Source organism: Lepisma saccharinum, chromosome 1, assembly GCF_977018435.1.
Source record: "Lepisma saccharinum chromosome 1, izLepSacc3.1, whole genome shotgun sequence".
In the NCBI taxonomy this organism is placed as follows: domain Eukaryota; kingdom Metazoa; phylum Arthropoda; class Insecta; order Zygentoma; family Lepismatidae; genus Lepisma; species Lepisma saccharinum.
The window spans coordinates 19,327,705-19,348,777 of NC_139229.1; the positions used below are offsets into that span (position 1 = coordinate 19,327,705).

General features: G+C 39.0%; 1 protein-coding gene across 1 annotated transcript in view; it reads right to left on the reverse strand.

Moving 5' to 3' along the window:
• The window catches only part of Fife (regulating synaptic membrane exocytosis protein fife), a 428,989-nt gene that overhangs the window by 195,489 nt on the left and 212,427 nt on the right, over positions 1–21,073 (reverse strand). The window contains exon 4 of the mRNA XM_083129431.1: positions 14,079–14,175. Coding sequence (XP_082985557.1) covers positions 14,079–14,175 — 97 coding nt within the window. The remainder of the gene's footprint in view (positions 1–14,078; positions 14,176–21,073) is intronic.

The following is a 21,073-nucleotide window of genomic DNA, read 5'->3' on the forward strand; positions in this document are numbered from 1 at the left end:
AAATTCTATATATGATAACTAAATCGTAACTACCAAATGGTATTTTACATATAGACACATTTTTTACTGGTTATATTTGCTTATAAACTCATAAAGAATATCCCCCACAGAAAAAGTCACAAATTTATACTTTGTAACTTTTCTACAGGACGATTTATAACTTTTTATGATGCTGGCAACACTGCTTATATGGGATCCAATTCATCTGAGCATTTTGATTCGCCAGATTGATATTTAAAATATATTTGAAGTGGATTTTGTGGAGAGACAATTAGGAAAAGAAAGCAGAACTTATTGTATCTATATTGTGTAATCTTGCTTGATGGAAGCGATCGTAGCACTGGGGCAGAAACATTACAGATTTGTGGAGAACTTGATTCAACTGATATTTCGGTATACATAAAACGAAGAAATTCAGTATCTGAAAATTCAACCAAAAAACAAGCATATACAAGACTATCAGGAGCGTATATCCTAGGTTAGCTAGGCTACCTGCGAAGCCTGAAGTCTAGAGAATAAAATATAGGAGAAAAATCGATCAGAAATTGTAAATGAAATTATTCATATCAGTGAGATGATGATGGTGATTCTGTAGTTGGCAACCTGATTTCCTATGAGTTTGGTAACCTCATTTCCTATGAGTTGGCAACCTGATTTCTTATGAGTTGGCAACCTGATTTCCTATAAGTTGGCAACCTGATTTCTTATGAGTTGGCAACCTGATTTCCTATGAGTTGGCAACCTGATTTCCTATGAGTTGGCAACCTGATTTCTTATGAGTTGGCAACCTGATTTCTTATGAGTTGGCAACCTGATTTCTTATGAGTTGGCAACCTGATTTCTTAGGAGTTGGTAAACTTATTTCTATTCATAGCCTAGGACCACGTGACATAGTGAGATAGCCCACATCTTGAACTCAGTATACGTCACTGATATTGATATGATAAATATGTGTAGGTCCGATTCAGTAGCGGGATTTGACCCCTGTATGGTGCATGAATATTTCATTGTATTTCATCCAATGTAATTCACTCTCGTCGTCTGAATTAATATGTAGAAGTAGAACTGGACTAAATGATAAGAACACAATATTAAAGAAGCGCAAGACAGTTAAAGTTTAAGGCACGTTTTGAAAAGTTTCATTACATCAAAATGAACATTTTTCACATATTTTTAGCACATAAAATCCTTTCCCTAAAGATGATGCATTAATGAGACTTGATTTCATGTATAATTAATAAGAACAATATAATTTTCTTTAGATCAATCTTTGAATTTTTTTCACTTCAAATCCTGATTAGATAAATTCTAATGGGTTCCGCAACAGGACCGGAACCTTTTTTTCCGCACATTTTAAATTCGGTCCAAGTTGCTATTGTTTCATTTCAATACGGAACTTGGGCCAGATTTAAATTGATCCGGAAAAAGGTTCCTGGACCGAATGGAAATACTTTACAGATAAAAAGGTTCTTTACGGTCCAGAAGCCATTTACGCTTGCTGACTTTCTCTCCTGGACCGGAATTGAATTTATTTAAAATACCTGGACCTTTATCAACCCTGGTTTAAACGTCCTATCCAGTTAACCGAAAAACTAACCAATGAAATCTAAATGGAGAAAACCTCCTTGGTATGAGTTTCTCTGGATTCTATTGGTTCGATTCTTGTTCTTAGTGAGGGAAAAGATGAGCGCAATTATAAGCAAGTACCAAATGGCACAGCCTTCGAAAAATCAGTCTCCACAATGCGTTTTTGTGAGAGCGAAATTTTCCTTTGGTGTAAAACGGTGACAATTTTGCAGGCCCATTCACTTCTCTCTGTCGGAGTCCAATTTCTGTCGCCAATGAATAGATCCATTTACGAAGAACGCAAAGAAAGGAGCAAGGGGGATAAAGAAACCGTCTTGGCCAATTAGCCCCCACCCCTTCCCCCTTTTGTCGCCCCATCCAGTGTTTGAGAGAGTGGCTTGCCAAAATGCTCTCCAACTTCCTGATCGATGAACGAGTGTTCAACCCCTCCTTCATCAGAGATCCGTGATGGTAAAATCTGGCAAAATCACAAATTCAGGCTGGTAGGATCTGTATTTTTATAATCTGGAATGAAGGACGCAAGTTTCGTAATGTGGGTCTTCGTCAAATTGATTTAGAGGCTTTGGTTACTACAAGCAGAATTATAAAAATGTAAGCAGATGCTGTCATAATTATACAAGGGAGAATCAAATAAAAACCATAATTTGTTTTTTCTTATCTACTAGACTTCTGTATGTAGGGCTGCCCAAGTTTGCTGAATTTTAGCACAGACCTATTGCCGATCTACTTATATTTTCAACTTCGAGTTAGTGCCTGTATATCTCAAGAGGACTAAAGTAACTTATGAGCCACTTCGAAGGCCTTTCCACCCAACTGCCTGCGAACTGAGGCCATTGTCGAATGTTCTTCTCCATTGGCAAACTTACCGGTGTGGTAATCATGCACAGAGATATTGAATTTTCATATTCCGAGAAATTTCTGTAAGTTTTAGGTTGACAGAGGGCAAACTCTACACTGGTGCAAGTCTGTACAGGAGGCGCCATCTTTAAAAAAAACAAAAATGGTGTTTTGAAGCTCACTTGATTAGTGTTGCAGCCTTGATGTCGTTTTGTAAATAACAGTTGATACCTCATGTAAATTTGAGCTGTATACAGTCTATCATACAATTTTTTTAAGGTTTTCACTTGAGTTTTGTAATAACTACATCAAAATGTTCGTGCTGTGTTTAAATCCTAGGACTTGCTATAGCCACGAGTGTCAAACTAGTAAGTCGACCCCTTCTGTACATTTGCATCCTTCTTTCCAGATTACGAAAATAATTATTATTTTGATGGTTGATAACAGAAAACTATTATTTTTGACAAGACAAGATAGGTGACTGAGTGATTCATTTGGTTTATTTTACTTCGAATTTCTGCCAGTTTTGTTTAATCGCGAAGATGAGGATGAGTGATGATATGATGAAATTGATGAAGGAAAACACCCATGTCCAGGCCGGGACTGCTGACGTCGTAGCGCGTTGTGCTAACCCCTCCGCCACGGCCGGCAAGACAGAATAGTGACAACATAATTATACAATACCAGGGAACGATATTATATGTACATACATATCTTCATATTACACTAAAATCAATATTATTAGATATTATCTTTACGAATCGTGGAATGCAACTAGAAACATGAAATTTTAATTTTGCATATTTTTATATATATTTGCACGAACGTTACATATTCTTTTTGCCATAGTAGTTATTATTCTTGTTATATATGTATGTGTGTGTGTGTATGTGTCCATCTTATTATTTTGTTTATTTCTTTTCCGGTTGATATCCTGATGTAAAATGGATTTTTCTGTGTTCAGTACTTTCAAATAAATAAATAAATATTTTAATTACTTATACATATAATTTTCATATTTCAAACATTTTCGGCACACCCCACATTCATGCTGCTCCTACACTTTCCCTTCTTGAGTTAAATAACAAACAATTTCCGTTTATCTGCAGTCCGTTCGTTTTGTACTCGGTATGGAATCTTGACAACGGACAATGTGTCTGTTGCTCTAATATTCTTGTTAACAATAGAACGTAAGCTCAAGCTTTTGCGGTGAAATCCATTTCATATTTTTAATATATTCGCATTACTTCATGCGATACTGAAGGCAGTTTCAGTCATTCCAATCGGTGGTGTCTTTAGAGACAACAGGAGAACATTTCAGTTTCAGCCATTGTAATTATGTTTATTTATACACTAAATTTACAGTGATATCGCTTAGATGCTAGTAATTTCGGTGAAAGGTTTTAGTGAACCTACAAAAGACATTTGAATGGCATTGGTGCGTAGGGAGCAAGAAAGGATTACCTACACACATTCGAGTATGCAAATCGCTTGATATTCCGAATAAGAACAAAAACCCATTGTGCATTTTGTTTTGAAAGAAGAACGCCCTCTTTATGCGAATCAAAGGGGGAAAGGTTGGAGGAGACTGCGGGAAACAAAAACAAACGAGTGTTTAGATAACTCGAAGCTTTCGCATTGAGGATTGAAGGGAAGAGAGACAAATTGAAGAGGAAGAATCCTAACTGAAGAAAATTTAAGAGGAAATGAAACAACTCGTCTACTGTTTCTCAGTACAGTGGTTTTAGGGTTGTATTCAAATTGCAACTGTGATTAAACCAATCAGAAAAGAATGCTTGTACAGGGTGATTTCTTTAAAACTCATGGTTTTCTTTGTTGTGTAAAATTTGTAAATGAAGTATTATTTCCATGCGGTTTGTGGCAAATGAATAAGGAAGGATGGGAGATTTATTGGAGTATGTTTACCGCCCGGGTAATATCGCCCACGCCTCAACAAAAACAGCAAATATTAACTAGTGTACATTTCGCGTCTATATGGTCTGTGGGTTTGGATGCAGTGCGGAGGTTTAAGTTTCCTCCTGTAGATAGCACCGTTGTCATTGTCAACAATAACCAGGAAACTGAGCTGTTATATTGTTGGGCTGGAAAGTTGTGTGCTTTTGCGTAATTGTTGCATCACGTAGCTATAGTGGGTCCAATCTTCTTCAATGAAACAGTGAACACAGAGCGTTACAGGGCAATATTCATGGAATTTGTTGAAAGTTTGGACGACATTGAACTCACACAGGGTTATTTTCAACAGGATGGTGCTACATGCCATACATCGCATGACAGTATGGCACTGATTGAAAGTTTCTTTGCGAATAGGGTTATTTCAAAGGGATTGTGGCCTCCGAGGTCTCCAGACTTAACTTCACTTGACTTCTTTCTGTGGAGCATCCTAAAGGGACGTGTGTACACAGACAACCCTACATCCCTGGAAATGTTGAAGCAGAACATTATCACTGAAATTGCGAACATTAGCGCAGAAACACTATGTCAGACAGCCCTTAACATGGAACGGCGTGTTCTTTAAAGGTGAGATGTTATGTCATATGTTTGTGCCATAATTTTTATGTTTTATTTATGCTTGAGTGAATACAAAAAAAAAGAACTCATTTTCATTTTCATTAATTCAGTTTAGCAAAAATCCAATACTTCAATGTTATTGTAGGGTACACTGGTGAATATTTGCTGTTTTTGTTTAGGCGTGGACGATATTAGCCGGGATGCATATAAACCGGTAAACATACTCCAATAAATCTCCCATCCTTCCTTATTCATTTGCCACAAACCGCATGTAAATAATACTTCATTTACAAATTTTACACAACAAAGAAAACCATGAGTTTTTTAAAAAATCACCCTGCATAATAACAAGTATATAATTATCGAATTACAAAGAAATAAGTTTCGGCATTTCTCTACTGTTCTCACGTTATACAACCATTTACATCTCTTCCTTGTAATCAAGGCGTCTCGGGTTCGATACCCGGTGGAGGTACATAGTGGTTCGGATTTCACTTTAAATATGAATTTAAAACTTTGGGTGCGTCAGCACTTAGGCTATTTTGACCCGATACATTATACGGGGTCCAGCCCCTTACCATAACTACAATTTCATAATTGCAGTGTCGTGTTACTAAAACATTAAACTATTCTGACTTTCGTTAAAAGCTGAGGCTGTAAAGGGGCACTCAGCACACACAAGGACAAAAAACAGGACAATACACACAAGAATTATACTGGCTATAGTGCCAGTCGCCAGAGCCTCGTTCGTCTAGAGAAAGCAGTCCAGGGTGTACTACGTGGACGTGAGGTTGACTTTTGGGCGCCTACGTGTAAGGTCACCCCTTACATCTCGGATTCCACTTTAAAATTGTTGTTGGAGTTGCGTTGATTCTTGTAAGAAAACACAATCACAAATGCACACGCTGATTCTTTTGAGACATCTATTTTCTACCTGTAATGCACTAACTACCATGAAGTATCACTGAAAGGCAATTCTAATCACTTTAGACGACGTATGTTCTTAGTAATGTCCAGCTGTGGTTACCGTGATTCGCGCCATGTTGCTTCTCACTCACTAACAGTTTTCTTTGCTTGGCGCCCACGCAAACAGCTGATACATGGACCACATACGCCATCTCTTGAGAATAAAAGTAATTTAACCCACATCATCAAAACCAAATAATGAAAACAAGAACACATTCCTATACATATTCCCCCCTCTTGATTGGATAAATTCCAATCAACAGATTTGCTAATTCAATTGTCATTAGGTAAGGGAATCAATTTGTTCACTGGTCTTTTAGTAAAACCAGTTTTTGATCTAATTTTTGCCACACGCACTACACCGTCTTTACCAGGAAACGTCTCTTCCACTACTGCTATTTTCCATGTAAGTGGAGGTGCGTTGTCTTCTTTGACCAAAACCACCATGCCTGGTTGAAGATTTTCTGTTGAAGCCGTCCATTTACGACGCTGTTGTAGTTCGTGTAGATAATCCTTCGACCATCTTTTCCAAAAATGTTGTTGTAATTGCTGAATGTGTTGCCATCTAGAAAGACTGTTTTGGGGCAAGTTAGTTAAATCAGGCTCAGGTATGGACATGAGAGGTGACCCTATAAGAAAGTGACCAGGTGTTAAGTAAAAGGTGTCACTGGGATTATCAGATATTGAGGTCAGGGGTCGGGAATTGAGGCATGCTTCAATTTGCGATAATAATGTTGCAAGCTCTTCGTATGTCAAAGTAGCATTTCCCACTATCCTCTTAAAGTGATATTTCATAGACTTTACAGCGGCTTCGCACAATCCTGCAAAGTGGGGCGCGTTAGCTGGAATGAAGTGCCAGTTGATTCCATTTTTTATTGCAAAATCTTCAAGTCCACCTTTTAGCTGTTCTGCTTTGAAGAGTTGACTGAGTTCTCTCAGTTCTCTATTAGCTCCAACAAAATTAGTCCCGTTGTCACTGTATATGTTTTGACATTTTCCTCTTCTAGAAACAAATCTGCGTAGAGCAGCGATAAATGCGTCTGACGTTAAGGAAATAACTGCTTCAATATGCACTGCTTTAGTAGCCATGCACACAAATATAGCTACATATCCCTTGGTAGTGATTCTGCTTCTTCTGTTTGTTCTTATGATACAAGGACCAGCATAATCTACTGCTGTATTTAAAAATGGACGTGATGGTGTGACTCTTGGGCTTGGTAATTGTCCCATGAGTTGATGTGACGCCTTGGCTTGCAACTTAAAACATATTAAGCATTTATGCAAGACAGATCTTACTGTTTGTCTGATATGTGGAATCCAGTATTCCTGTCTTAAAGAGCTTATCAACAATTGAGGCCCTGCATGTAATAAACGACGATGTTCTGATTCAATTATGAGTTGCGTCAGATGATGTTTGGTAGGCAAAATTAATTGATATTTGCTCTCATATGGCAATTCTGAATTTTCGAGTCTTCCACCAACTCGTAACAGCTGTCTGTCATCAATAAATGGATGAAGATCCTTGATAGGACTATTTTTTGATACTTGTTGTCCTTCTTCTAAGTCATGAATTTCTTGTGGAAATGAAATGCGTTGCACAATTAAGATACATTTCATCAGTACTGCACGTAATTCAACATAAGAAAAGTTTCCTGTTCTCTTCGAAGCAGGATTCTTAACATTGTAAATGAATCTGTAGCATGTTGCTACTACACGAAGCAATCTCTGTAATGTGGAAAATCTCAGCATGAAATCTGCTTCTGTTCCATGTATCTTGCTAAACATTGATGTAACTATCTTCCTTTGTTCTGTTATGCATTCTTCAAGTTCGCTATTTTCCATAACATGTAATGGCCAAGTATCTTCTTTTAACCACGTAGGTCCATTCCACCAAATTTCCGAATCCTTGAGGGCTCTTGGTTCTACTCCCCTTGTTATCAAATCTGCTGGATTACACTTAGATGTGACATGATGCCATTGGTTAATAACAGAAAGTTCCTGGATCTGTGCAACACGGTTACCTACGAAGGTTTTCCATCGAGTGGGGGACGCTGCTAGCCACCCAAGTACGATTTTTGAATCTGTCCAAAAATATGTACTGTCAATTGGAATTCTCAAAATTGGTGTTGTTTTCTTAACTAGTTTAGCTAATAGAAGAGCACCGCACAATTCTAGTCGTGGCAAAGTAACTTTTTTTATTGGCGCTACTCTTGACCTTGCGCACAGTAATTTAACATTGATTCTTCCTAACTCATCTCTTGATCTAATATAAATGCAAAAACCATAAGCTCCTTCTGCTGCGTCGCAGAATCCATGTATCTGAATGTCATTTGTCTTTTCTGTTGTCAGTACAAATCTCTCTATTTGGATGTAAACTATATCTGGTAGTTGTTGATACAAATTCGTCCATTGGTTTCTTAAATCGGAATCTAATTGTTCATCCCACTCCAATTTACAACTCCTAAGTTTCTGCAAAAACATCTTGTATAAAATGACAGTTGGACTGATAAGTCCCAGTGGATCAAATATGAAGCTAACAATTGACACAACTTGTCGTTTGGTTATGTTCGTTAATGGTGAACAAAAGTCTCCATCTTTCGCTACTTTGCACGAAATTAAAAATTTGTCTGTTGATGGTTGCCAGATGAGGCCTAATGTGTTTATTTCTGCTTCATTATTGAACTGAAATGGTAAATGAACTTCTCTGTGTTCTTCTGGTACTGCTTGCACCAATTCCTCACAATTGGAGCACCATTTGCGTAAAATAAATCCACCTCGTTTCAAGAGTTCATTCAGTTCAGACTGTAAGTTGAGCATAGTTTCAATGTTATCACCTCCTGATGCTACATTGTCACAATAAAAATCCCTTAATAATATGCTGGATGCATTGGGAAAGTTTTCGTTTTCCTGTCGTGCAAGCATTTGTAATGCTGCAACAGCTTGGTACGGCGATGAGGTTAAGCCATAAGTTACAGTTAATAATTCATAAGTTTGTATTTCTTCGTTTGGTGATTTTCTCCACAATATTCTTTGATATTTAGTGTCATAAGGATGGACTCTAATGTTGCGAAACATCTGGGCTATATCTGCTGTAAAAACTATATTGTGCGTTCTGAACCTCAGTACAATAGAGTATAGATCTTCTTGGACTGTAGGCCCTGTCATTAGAACATCGTTAAGGGATAGTCCACTGTCTGTTTTCGATGATCCATCAAATACAACTCTCACAGGTGTTGTAGTACTTTCTCTAATAATAGCATGATGCGGTAGGTAATATGACTCCTTGTTCTCTTCATCAGTAGTTTTAATTTGCTTCATGTGGCCTAATGATTCATAATTGTCCATGAATTCACAATAGTTCTGCCTGAGTGTTGGCTGTGTTGTTAATCTTCTTTCCAACTGATGAAATCTTTTGTCTGCTTGTTGAAACGAATTCCCTAATTCAGTATGATTTGGTTTGAATGGTAGCCTAACCATAAATCTACCATCCTTCTGCCTGATGGTTGTTTCTTGAAAATGCCTTTCACAATCCATTTCTTCTTTGCTCTTGGTCTTTATGAATACTTCTTCTAACTCAAAAAACCTCTGTAATTGTAATTGAAGGCTATCTTCAGTACGTACAAAACATGAAGTAACTGTTGTAGGTGCTTCACATTGTTGAGGCATAGCTCCTGCTAAAATGTATCCTAACTCTGTATCTTGAAGTACAGGATAATTTCCTATTCTTGTTGTTCTATCTGAACGTAGTAGCAAGAAAAATAGTTCAGATCCAATCAACAAATCTATGCTGCCTGGCTGATGAAATGAAGGATCAGCAAACTGAATATCCTTTGGGAGATTCCAAGTACTGCAATCGATTACCTGTGTGGGCAAGTCGCCTGTGATTTTTAGTAACACAAGACACTTCACTGTTATTGTATAATTAGATGTTCTAGACTGGATTACAACATCTACACAATGTTTAGTTTCAAGACACGAATTGTTTATTCCCTGGACTGGAACAACATAGTTTTCTTTCTTCAGTCGCAGTTTCTGCACTAATGATGTAGTTACAAAATTTGACTGACTCCCACTGTCTAAGAGGACTCTGCAATAATGAAATTGTCCATTGTTGCCTTTTACCTTCACTAAGGCAGTTGACAATAAAACTTGTGAAGTGTGTCTTTCTTTGACTGTACAATATGAAGATTGAGGTGCTTCATCTCTTGCCCCATTGTTGCTTTCTTGAGGATACACCCTAGAATTCAATTGTTGTCTATTGCTTGTATTGTTACTGACACTCGACGATCTTGGTCTTTCAGGTGTATCCCTATGCAAGAGAGTATTATGTTTCAAATTACAAATTTTGCAATTTCCAGATTTACAAAATTTCAATGAATGTTTTGAAGATAAACAATTAAAACAAAGACCTTTCTTCTTCACAAATTCTTGCTTCTGTTTATAACTTGCCTGTAAGAAAGTCTCACATTGGTACAAAGTATGATTTGCGGAACAGTACATGCACTGAATGTTAGTGGATGTTGCTAAATACGTGTTGCTTTGTTTCATGAATTTACCTTGTTTATCATGTGATTGAAACTGCTTAGCATTGGTGTCACTATGTGTCGGTTTCATGTTTTCTAAAGCTTGACACCTGCGCTCTACAAATGCAAATAATTCTGACAAGGTAGGAAAGTAATCATGCTCTTGTGATAATTGAAATTCCTTACGAGTATTGTGATCCAAATGAGATACAAAATGTTGTGATAAAATGACTTCATCCAAAGGCACCTCAAGTTTAAGAGCCTTTAAAGCATTCAGATTTGAGGTTGCTGTATTTACAAACTGTCTCAATTCATTTGCATCTTCTTTACGCACCGACTTTATGTGTAATAGTTCACTAACGTAATGTGATGCAATAAGCCTGCTATTATCATATCTTTCAGTGAGCAAGTTCCATGCTACTGTATAATTTGCCTCACTGACTTGCAAGTTTGAAATGAGCTTACTGGCTTGTCCCTTTAAAGAGGACCGCAAATAATGAAATTTTTGTATTGCTGGTAATGTATTGTTATCATGGACCAACACTTTAAAATTGTCCTTGAATGGAAGCCAGTTTTCATAATTTCCATCAAAAGAGGGTATGGAAATCTTTGGAAGTCTAAGTTGAGACTGAACTGACGTAAGAGAACTAGTACTAACACTGGGCTGATGCATTTGATCATGCCGCATCACTATTGTCTCCATTTGAGACCTAATGCTGTAGTACTTTTCTTCAAATTCTATTCTGTGAACTTCCTCTTCGGATGCTTCCGATTGAAGTTCCAAACTGGTTTGAACGTCATTGAATTTGTCCCACATCTCAGTCAAATGACTTAATCTCAGTTTAATTTCCTGAACACTCTGTATATTAATGTCAAATGCATCGACGAATGCTTTCATACGGGTCAATTGCCCTTTGTAGCTTCCTCGCACAACTTTTAAACGTTTAATCTCTGCCTCTGTCATGGTGAAAGGATAACTGATAAGGTGTCACAATAATGCAATTAATGAACGTAATGTAATGTAAAGAAAGGAAAAGGAAATGGTACTAAAACGAGCCTGATTACCTGCAAACTTCAGCGCTGCCGATGTTGGACACACAATCTTCTCGCCGGTTGGAAACACTGCTGCACTGCTCTCACGAAGAATCAGCTGATTTCCTTCCCCGCCTTCTGAATATGCTTGCTACGCAATAAATTTAGTATCGAGATTCCGGAATGTCCCTTCTGCCACCCGCACGAAACGTTCAGTTCTTGAGACACGAATCCACACAACTGGACCACGCTATGTCAATGCAAAACTAGAACACACCGTTCACCACAAAGTTTACAGTTCACAAAGTCAGGTAGATGTAAGACATCCAAGGCTTGGAGGACCATAAAAATGTTGGAGTTGCGTTGATTCTTGTAAGAAAACACAATCACAAATGCACACGCTGATTCTTTTGAGACATCTATTTTCTACCTGTAATGCACTAACTACCATGAAGTATCACTGAAAGGCAATTCTAATCACTTTAGACGACGTATGTTCTTAGTAATGTCCAGCTGTGGTTACCGTGATTCGCGCCATGTTGCTTCTCACTCACTAACAGTTTTCTTTGCTTGGCGCCCACGCAAACAGCTGATACATGGACCACATACGCCATCTCTTGAGAATAAAAGTAATTTAACCCACATCATCAAAACCAAATAATGAAAACAAGAACACATTCCTATACAATTGTAGGTCCAGTCCCGATTAGCCTTACTGTGCACACAGGCCACTTAAAACACCAACTCAAACCAGAAACCTTTAAAAGACAGAACACGTGGGAAATACATACAGTGCCTTAATTTGGATATTATGCCGCTAGAAATCGGCCCGCATAGCGCGTGCAAGTAACCCGGATTGTAGACGGAACTGAATGTACAGTCACAGGCAATAAAAATGGCACACCTAGATCCTGAAATGCTCGCTTCCCTGCAATGTGTTCCTAGCAAATTTTCAATGACATCTTCTAGCAGCGTCGTAGAGTTAGACAACACGCATAGCGCCTGGATGAGGAGTGATTTTCCCATTCAGACTCATTGCCAGGAATAGAAAATTTCAGGTTCTAGGTGTCCATTTTTATATTTCCTGTGACTGTACGTGACCCCTCGACTCAAGCGCATATGAGATCTGCGCAAAGTGTTTATTTTTTTCAATTTTAATTCAGATTTATTGTGAAAAGCCACCCTTAATTTGCGTTATCAATTAAATTACATTGCAGAGTAATATTCTGTAACTTGATTTCAGATGTTTGTCAGTTCTGCATTGATTAGAATGTTTCTTCTTCCCGAACATATTATAGTAAATATAAACATTTTGCACTATGAATCATTAAATTACTATCCAAAATTAACTCATTAATTGGTAATGAACTAACAGTAGGGAAATTACTTTTAAAATCTATTGGTCATTATTTATTTTAAAAAATGGATTATATGTGTACCATTGTTAGGTCATATATGCATTTTAAAACCATTTTTAGGTCATTAAACACCTTCCCAACACATTACTCTATCTCTAAAGCAGGGGCGGTTTAAGGGCCGGGCGCTGCACTCGTAGGGCGCCAAACCGGAGAGCCAAAACGTTAGTTCTGATTACATAAGTGTACCTATTTCTTTTAAAAAGAGTTGGATTGTGTGCAGACAAAAAATAATTGCAGTTACTGCTGCTTCTCATGATAAAATCGTGTAGCAATTTAAGCTAGGAGTTTACTGTTAATTTGCTACCATTATATATGTATATCTATATAAATTGTTTGAAATAGGTTATTTTATGCCAATTTTAGCTAATCGCGACGATGAGGATGAGTGATTTGATGCAACTGATGAAGGGACATTCACAAAGAACACCAATACCCAGGCCGGGGATTCCAACCAGGGACCCTTGTCGCCGAAACACGCTGTGCTAACCACTCGTCACTGAATTTGGCTAGTTTAGGTATTAAATTAACACCTGCAATAAGCGTGTTCTTTGACATAGTAACACTTGAAATATTTTTAAAATAAACCTATTATTTTCCTTATTAAAACAGTATCTTTGATATGTATTTTATTGGTGAAAACTGGAAAATAGGGCTACTAGGTCGGTGGAGGAGGTGGAAAGTAGGCAATAGGGGTCGTCAAAACTCCCTAATATCACCCGGTTGCATATACGTAGCAACCTCTGGTCTTAAGGAAATTGAAAGTTACTGTGACGTGGAAAACCATACATAAGAGAACATCGCCGGCCCACGTGGCGGAGTGGTCAGTACATCGCGATACGACTTCAGGGGTCCCGAGTTCGAATACAGGCCTGGGCATGGATGTTTCTGAGAGTCCATTCATCAGTTTCATCATGTCATCGCTCATCCCCATCTTCGCAAATTAGCCAAAAGTGGCACAAAAGCGAAGTCAAATAAAGGAATCAATCAGTCAATAAGATAACATCACAATCATAAGATCAGAATTGACAAGCTGTCAAAGAAAGGTGCTGAGGATGCTTTTAACGTCTCCTGAGACGTCTTCGTGAAACAATAAGTCCAATGAAGAAATCTGGTCGCCAGAATGCCTGAATTAAACATAAATGACGGGTATGGATATAATAACAGGTTAAAGGCGCTAAAAACTCACTTCGGTTTAGATTCCTCCTCCTGTTTGGCCTGAGCAGTTTTGTCGTCCGTCGCGCTATCCGGTGTTATTGGCTGTCGAGTTGGCGAGAGTTTCGTCACTGGAAGAGAAGGTACAGTAGAGATTAGAGGAAAAAAGACGCTAAGTGTACAACAACATCTTAAAATTAACTTACTTTTATTGACCAATTATTGATAATTTACCACAACTAAAGTTACACCAGAATCGACGCTTCTTTTTTAACCCTTCCTCTGCAGTGTTGCCAGTGGAGTCATAGATATTTGGACACCAGAGAAAGCAAACCACGCGAAGATTTACTTAAATGCTGTAGAAGGGATTCTGCAGAGGTGTAATTTTTATAAGTTGGAATATCATAGCGGTTTTTTTAAAGGAAAGAAAGAAAGTCAACAGTCTGCGGACTTAAACCAATGTTTAAAATCTAGTATATCTTGTCTGAGAACACTGTGTGTGAAATTTGAGACCAAAGCGACACGCGACAAGAGAAAAGAGACACGTGTCGCTTGGAAACCGACCATCAGAAATAAATGCAACCTTCCGAACCGAAGCGACACGACAAGCTTTACTGGGCCGTTATCTCAATGCGATGCATCGTGACGACCCCTTCTGTTGTTCGCGAATGCGCGTGAATGTTTTGCCGTGTCGCTTCGGTCTAAAATAGGGATGAGCCGATGCCGATGTATCGGTATCGGAAAGTATCGATTCTGGTGTCGGAAAGTGTCGATTGTAATTTATGTACCAATACCAGCCGTCACTTTTCCGGCATTTTAGTTTTTCACGGGGTATGCAAAAATGCGGCGCGACACTTTCGCCGAGTCTAATTATCCTTGGAAACTATGCAACATTCGAATCTTGTCTTCTATTTTGCACCAGTTTTGCGTGAAAAGATGGGTCTTGTGAACAAAACATTTATTTCAATATTCTGATTTAATTCTTGAATATTTTAAAGCTAATTTTCTTGGTAAATTGATACACATAATTGGAGTTGAATAATTACACTAATATTGATCAATATTTTGAAAAACTTTGAATTACAGTAAAACCTCGTTAAGCCGGACTCCGCTTAATCCGGACAGGCAAAAGGCAAAAAGAAAAGCAGAATGCAAAGTTTTAAATGTGGCTAGAAGTCAACAAGAGAACTTGCCAAAGAAAAGGCAGTCAATCACTGATGAAATTCTGTTTCCATTAGACCTTGTACTGTACTGATTGATTTTAAGTCCACTTTATGCACAGTAAGGCTAAACGGGACTGGACCTCCAGTTTAAAGTGGGATCCGAACCACTCGTGCCTCCACCGTGTATCGAACCCGGGACCCCTTGATTACAAGGTGATGACGCTACCACTGCGCCATAGTTGAGGCCTTTGTACTGTACTGTATAGTGTAGTTAGGCCTATGCCCTTTAAATACACCATAATAAACGTGTCCTGTTGTTATAAACAGAGTTTTAATGCACTTTCTACTGTTCTTTTAGGTTATTTCAGTTAATCCGGACTTTCGTTAAACCGATCAACTTATCCCCCCCATTAGTCCGGATTAACGAGGTTTTACTGTATTTCAATTTTCGGTATCGGTTGGAATCGGTAAGATTATCGGTATCGGTCAGGCTCGTACCCAAGATTTTATTGTGGGGGTGGGGGCAGATCCGAATTTGTGGAACAAAGAGAAGATTCGAAATGCTGTGGGGTTGATTGAATTAAGTTATTTTATGTCGCTTTTCTGCCCAGTTCGTCTAATCGCGACGATGAGCAGGAGTGATGATATGATGAAATTGATGAAGGAACAAACTCACAAAGAACACCCATGCCCAGGCCGGGATTCAAACCCAGGACGCCAGGCGTCGTAACGGTGGTCGGCGAAATGCTGTTGGAGTATTAGATGTAACGAGCAATGCTATAAGCTAAACGTACTATTGTAGCGTTGTAATAATATGGTCCAAAGGAACGGGAGAAATATACCCCCTTCAACCCAACAATCAGCAACTCAGTTGCGTAAAATGACCGTCACCCTGCGTGCACCTTAGTGTTTATTGTTTACAGTCAATTCTCAGAAGTATTCGAATAGTACTATTTTCCGCAAATTAACGGTTTTCAAATTCCTTTAATTTTCTGAAACCAGCACCATTGAACAGTCATGATAATTCTATACTTAGAAAATAATAATATATTTAAAAATTAAATGATACGTATTAACAATTATTAATATAATAAAGAACATGTCTAAGTGTGAGTAACCGCCTCCCCCCCAAAAAAGAGACATTTTCGCATTACGATTACAGTTCAAAAAATGTTGGGACAGGAATTACAAGGAATGGACTGTTCCAACTAAATTGGAACGTCTGGTAGCCTTGCATCAATGGTTTAGAACTACCTAATATTGCCTGCTTCTCTTCACAACAAATCCATTCATTTATGCAAGCAAAAAATTGATATGTTGACAAATTTGAAAAATCGTCAGTGTTATTTTTGTAGTTTCTTATACGTACACATTCAAGGATTTCGTAGCTCGAGGAAGGAGGGGGCGTGGCCCCCATGATCCCTCCCCTAGGTACGGGCCTGTTATCGGTTCAAAGGGATATCGACTCGCTTCATCTTAAGATAACACAAACCTTTAATTGATATAAATAGTAGAGTAACGTTCAAGGATGTTACAACCTGCACCGACCCATTCAAGAGGATCGAACAGTAGTATAAATCGCTTCTCAACACACAAGTGGGAGGTTAAATATACCACAATCTTGCTGAAGAAGCATTAACAGAAGAAATTTCTGGGATCCAGAAAAGGTGGAAAAATTGCCGGAGATACACTAAAAGCCTCCACGGGAAAACCACTTCAATTCGAAACCTCCTGCAGTTGGAAATTTTGATGAAAACTTTCCTGGATAATTACGTTTTGTATGTGCGGGCACAATAACGCGGGGAATCCGTATCCATGGAGACGGATGGCGTAATCTACAGTTTCCATGGACTGTGGCTGCTCTGTGGTTGGAGGTTGTGAAACGCAGCTTTCGGAACAACGAGACTATTGACTCCAGAAGCCCATTGGATGCGTAATATCTTCTCTTCTCAACAAAAGGATACGCCGTCAACAGTACCTTCGAGTGTTATTCTTAGAACACAGTGCGGTACGCTTGACATTTTATTATATAAATCACACTTTAGGAACATGATTTCTTTTAGAGAACAGAATGGAACATTTTCGCATTTCCACAACCATTTAGCAAAGCACGTTCTTTCATTCTTTCTTTAAAAAGTAGGGATGGTATACTTCAGGACAGACTTAAAGAAACTGGCACCCATATCATCCTCACGATGTTGACGAGGCTTGTGGACACAATTTGTCTCTTCCATGTTGTCAATTCTTAAATGTGGACATGTGGTGGCCACACGCTTCTTCACACAGATTTTCTTTAAGCTTGTCCAGAACTATAGCGAGACAATGCAGAACTGAATGCAAGCCTACCTTGATACCGTCTCTTTCTTTCTCTCTCTCTCTCTCTCTCTCTCTCTCTCTCCCTCCCCCCTCTCTCTCTCTTCTTCCCCTCTTCGTTCTCTCTCTCCCCCTCTTCGTTCTCTCTCTCTCTCTCTCTCTCTCTCTCTCTCTCTCTCTCTCTCTGAAGGGAAAAAGAATGAGAAGGAGTGTCTTGTTCTCTTTCTACCCCATCTCTCATCGCTCTTTCTTTCTTCCTCTCGTTCTCTCAGTTTCTTTCTCTTTCGAAAGAGAAAAAGGGAGAGGGAAATACTCCTTTTCATCTTTCGTTCTTTCTCTCTTCTCTCCTCCCACTCTCTCTTTCTCCCTCGAAAGAAAAGAAAGAGTTCTCGAAATTGAAGACTACCTTTTAAAAAAAGCACGACAAAAACAAGACTACACCCTTCAGGACTTGTCGCTTTTCTACCTCTTGATTAATCGCGACCATGAAGATAAACGATACATCCATGTCTTGCTCAAGGTTAGTACTTGGGACGTCTGTTTAGTAGAGGGCCTCCTCGATGGCGCAGTGGTAGCGTCATTGCCTTGTAATCAAGGGGTCCTGTGTTCGAACCCGGTGGATGCACATAGTGGTTCGGATCCCACATTAAACTGTAGGTCCAGTTCCGATTAGCCTTACTGTGCATAAAGTGGACTTAAACATCAAATCAATCAAAATCAAAATCAATCAAGTCTGTTTAGTAGAGTGTTACGTCATTACGCCTTGGAGGTCAGCGAGAGCCTTACCTTTTATGCTCCCGGATCATATCATCCTCACAATGTTCAATTTAGTTTAGTAAATTAATTAGAGGGTAATAAGGGAGGGTAGTGTTGGTCCGTGTGTCCAGTCGTCAATTTAATCAGCTCATCGTCGCGATTTACCCAAGCAGCAACGATGGCAGCAAGAGAATGAGACAAAGGAGGGTGAAAATGAGAAACAGATGGACAGAAAAACAGAGAGGGGAGATAGTAAAGGGAGAGAGAGAATGTGAAGAGGGGGGGAGGAGAAGAAAGTGATAATTTTTCTCTCTCTTTCTCTGTATGAGAGTATGATGGTTATCACAGCCCGCTACGATACCAAGGATAACGGGCTTCAATCCCGATCTGAACATCTTTGTGAGTTTCCCTTCATCAATTTCATCATATCATCATCATCCTCATCTTCGATATTAGCAGAAAAGCGAAGTAAATTAAAAACGAAATCAATCGATCACTCAAGTCTGAGAGAGAGAGAGAGAGAGAGAGAGAGAGAAAGAGGGGGGACAGACAGAGGGAAAAGTGGAGAGAGAGAGAGAGAAATGTGGAGAGGGGAGAAAAGCAAACAGAAAACAAGTGTGTGTGTTGAATGAAAAAGTGCAAAACTCACATTGCACGTAGTTACAATGCATCGTTACCATATACAACCTACTACTGATGACGTAAATCTAAGAAGAGTCCGCACAAGCCTTGTTATAAGAAACTATTGGTTCAGCACTAAGCATACGCGAATCTTAATTCGTGCTCATTTCTGTGGAAAATTTTAAACTGAATCACTTTACAGCCTCGTGGCTACACCATGGTTTGCGATAACCGATACAGGTCATTCCTGGTCGCTTAATACCAAAGCGCGATAGCCTCCAGGCAGTTTCAAGTTCGGAGCGTTTGCCCACAGAGACTTCTATCTCCTTCACATCTCCCTCGCATCTTCTCCGGCTGGAGATGAGGGAGTCCAAAGGGAGGAGTTCCAGGCAGTTTAATATCAGCGTCTTTAAAGGGGGCATCTATAATTCAGAGGAGACGTTAAACCCCTTTCAGAGCGTAACTCCGAGGATATTAGCTGGAGAGGCAGCGGAGGGTACTCCAGAACTTCCCGCCGCTCCAGCCGATTCTCTGGAGAAACCAGACTCCAGAGGCTGGACGAGTGGTTAGTTACTAACGAGAGCTGGAACCAGGAGATCACGATCTTGAATCGTTGGTGCAAATATTGATAACCTGGAAACCTCATTGCATGATGTTACCGAAACATCCTTGTCAATATACTGTGGTATTAGAATACCGAGAGAAATGTGTCTTAGCTTTCAGATACCAGTTTCTAATTTTTCAGTCTTCATCGACGTCATAAAAGAGGGTACGCATGAAAGATATACAGGGTCCGGCAGGAAAACCTGACCGTTTTAATATGTGTCATGCTCTGGACATTGCATTACAGTTGTTTGCTATTCATTGGTATGTTGTTTCTGTTCGTTTTTAATAAGAAACTAATATTAGATGGAGAAATAGAATAATCTTCACATGCCAACCTGGAAACCCAAATAAAATAAATTAAAAACAGATAGATTTATCAACAGGCTCTCACTGGAATAGTAACATGATAACAGTAGCATGAAAATTTCTAGAACAATACCGACATTTCTACGTAGTACATTTCCTGTGTGTGCCTAATCTACAATAAATTACCGATCTGTGTATTTAAGTTTGTAGATTGTTGTTAACTGCGTTCATCAAGAACAAACCTTTTATAAAGGAAAAACAGGAAGTTGCGTTTACCACGACTGGTACCAGAGTCGTTTGCTCACGCCGTGAGGATCCAATCCAGTGGCGATCACCCAAAACGAATGTCACATCTTCATAGAAAGTAAAGTAAGGTTGCAAGTTAGTTTGAAGATTTCAATGCATTTTCTGGGCTAAACGTTTAAAATAAATGCTCAAACTGATGGCCTCCAGCATAATCACATCCCTGAGTACGGACCGCTACTGCTTCAGTAACACTCGCCAAAGTTTGCAGTGGAATTTCTGCACACGCTGCGTTGATCTCGTCCCAAAGTGTGTCCAGGTTACTGTCTCCTGCGCTACACTTTATACTTTACTGTTCCCCATAAGTAATTTCCAGTACAACTTTAACAAATTCTTACGCTGTTCAAAGTTCAACCGTACTTCCGCTATGTTGATATGAATCACTCGCCACTGACCACGTAGTGGCGCTAGCTCCCTGGTACCTGCTGCCATCTACTGAGCAAACATCACGCTACATTACTCCCCTATTTCATCCCCCTGGCTGGGAATACGAACTTTTTATCATGTTTTAAAGTGTGCATACATATTTTGAATCACTCGGAATATTAGGAATTCATGCACGGTGGTGAGTAGCTCGTCGTACAACTTCCGTTGCACCAGTTATATGATTCATTTATTTTACCTATCAAAATCGTTCCAAAGGTGCAGATAACCCAAATGATACTACATATATGTATTGAAAAGTATGGAATTCACTTTACAGAAACAGAAAACCTATAACCCCACTCCTATTACAATACACAATGTGAAATTTGAATCTTTTTTAGGAGTTCACAAGCATCCCTCCCCGGACTAAAAACTTCGTAAGAACGAGAAAAGGAAATGACGTTTCAAGCTCCTTACAAATACCAATCTGGCTGTAGTTCCAACAAGGTCATGACCTTTGAATTCAAATGAAAACCCAGTCAGGGAGCCTATAAACGCAGTAAGCCCCCGCCCTCTGTGGGACAGATACGTCCTG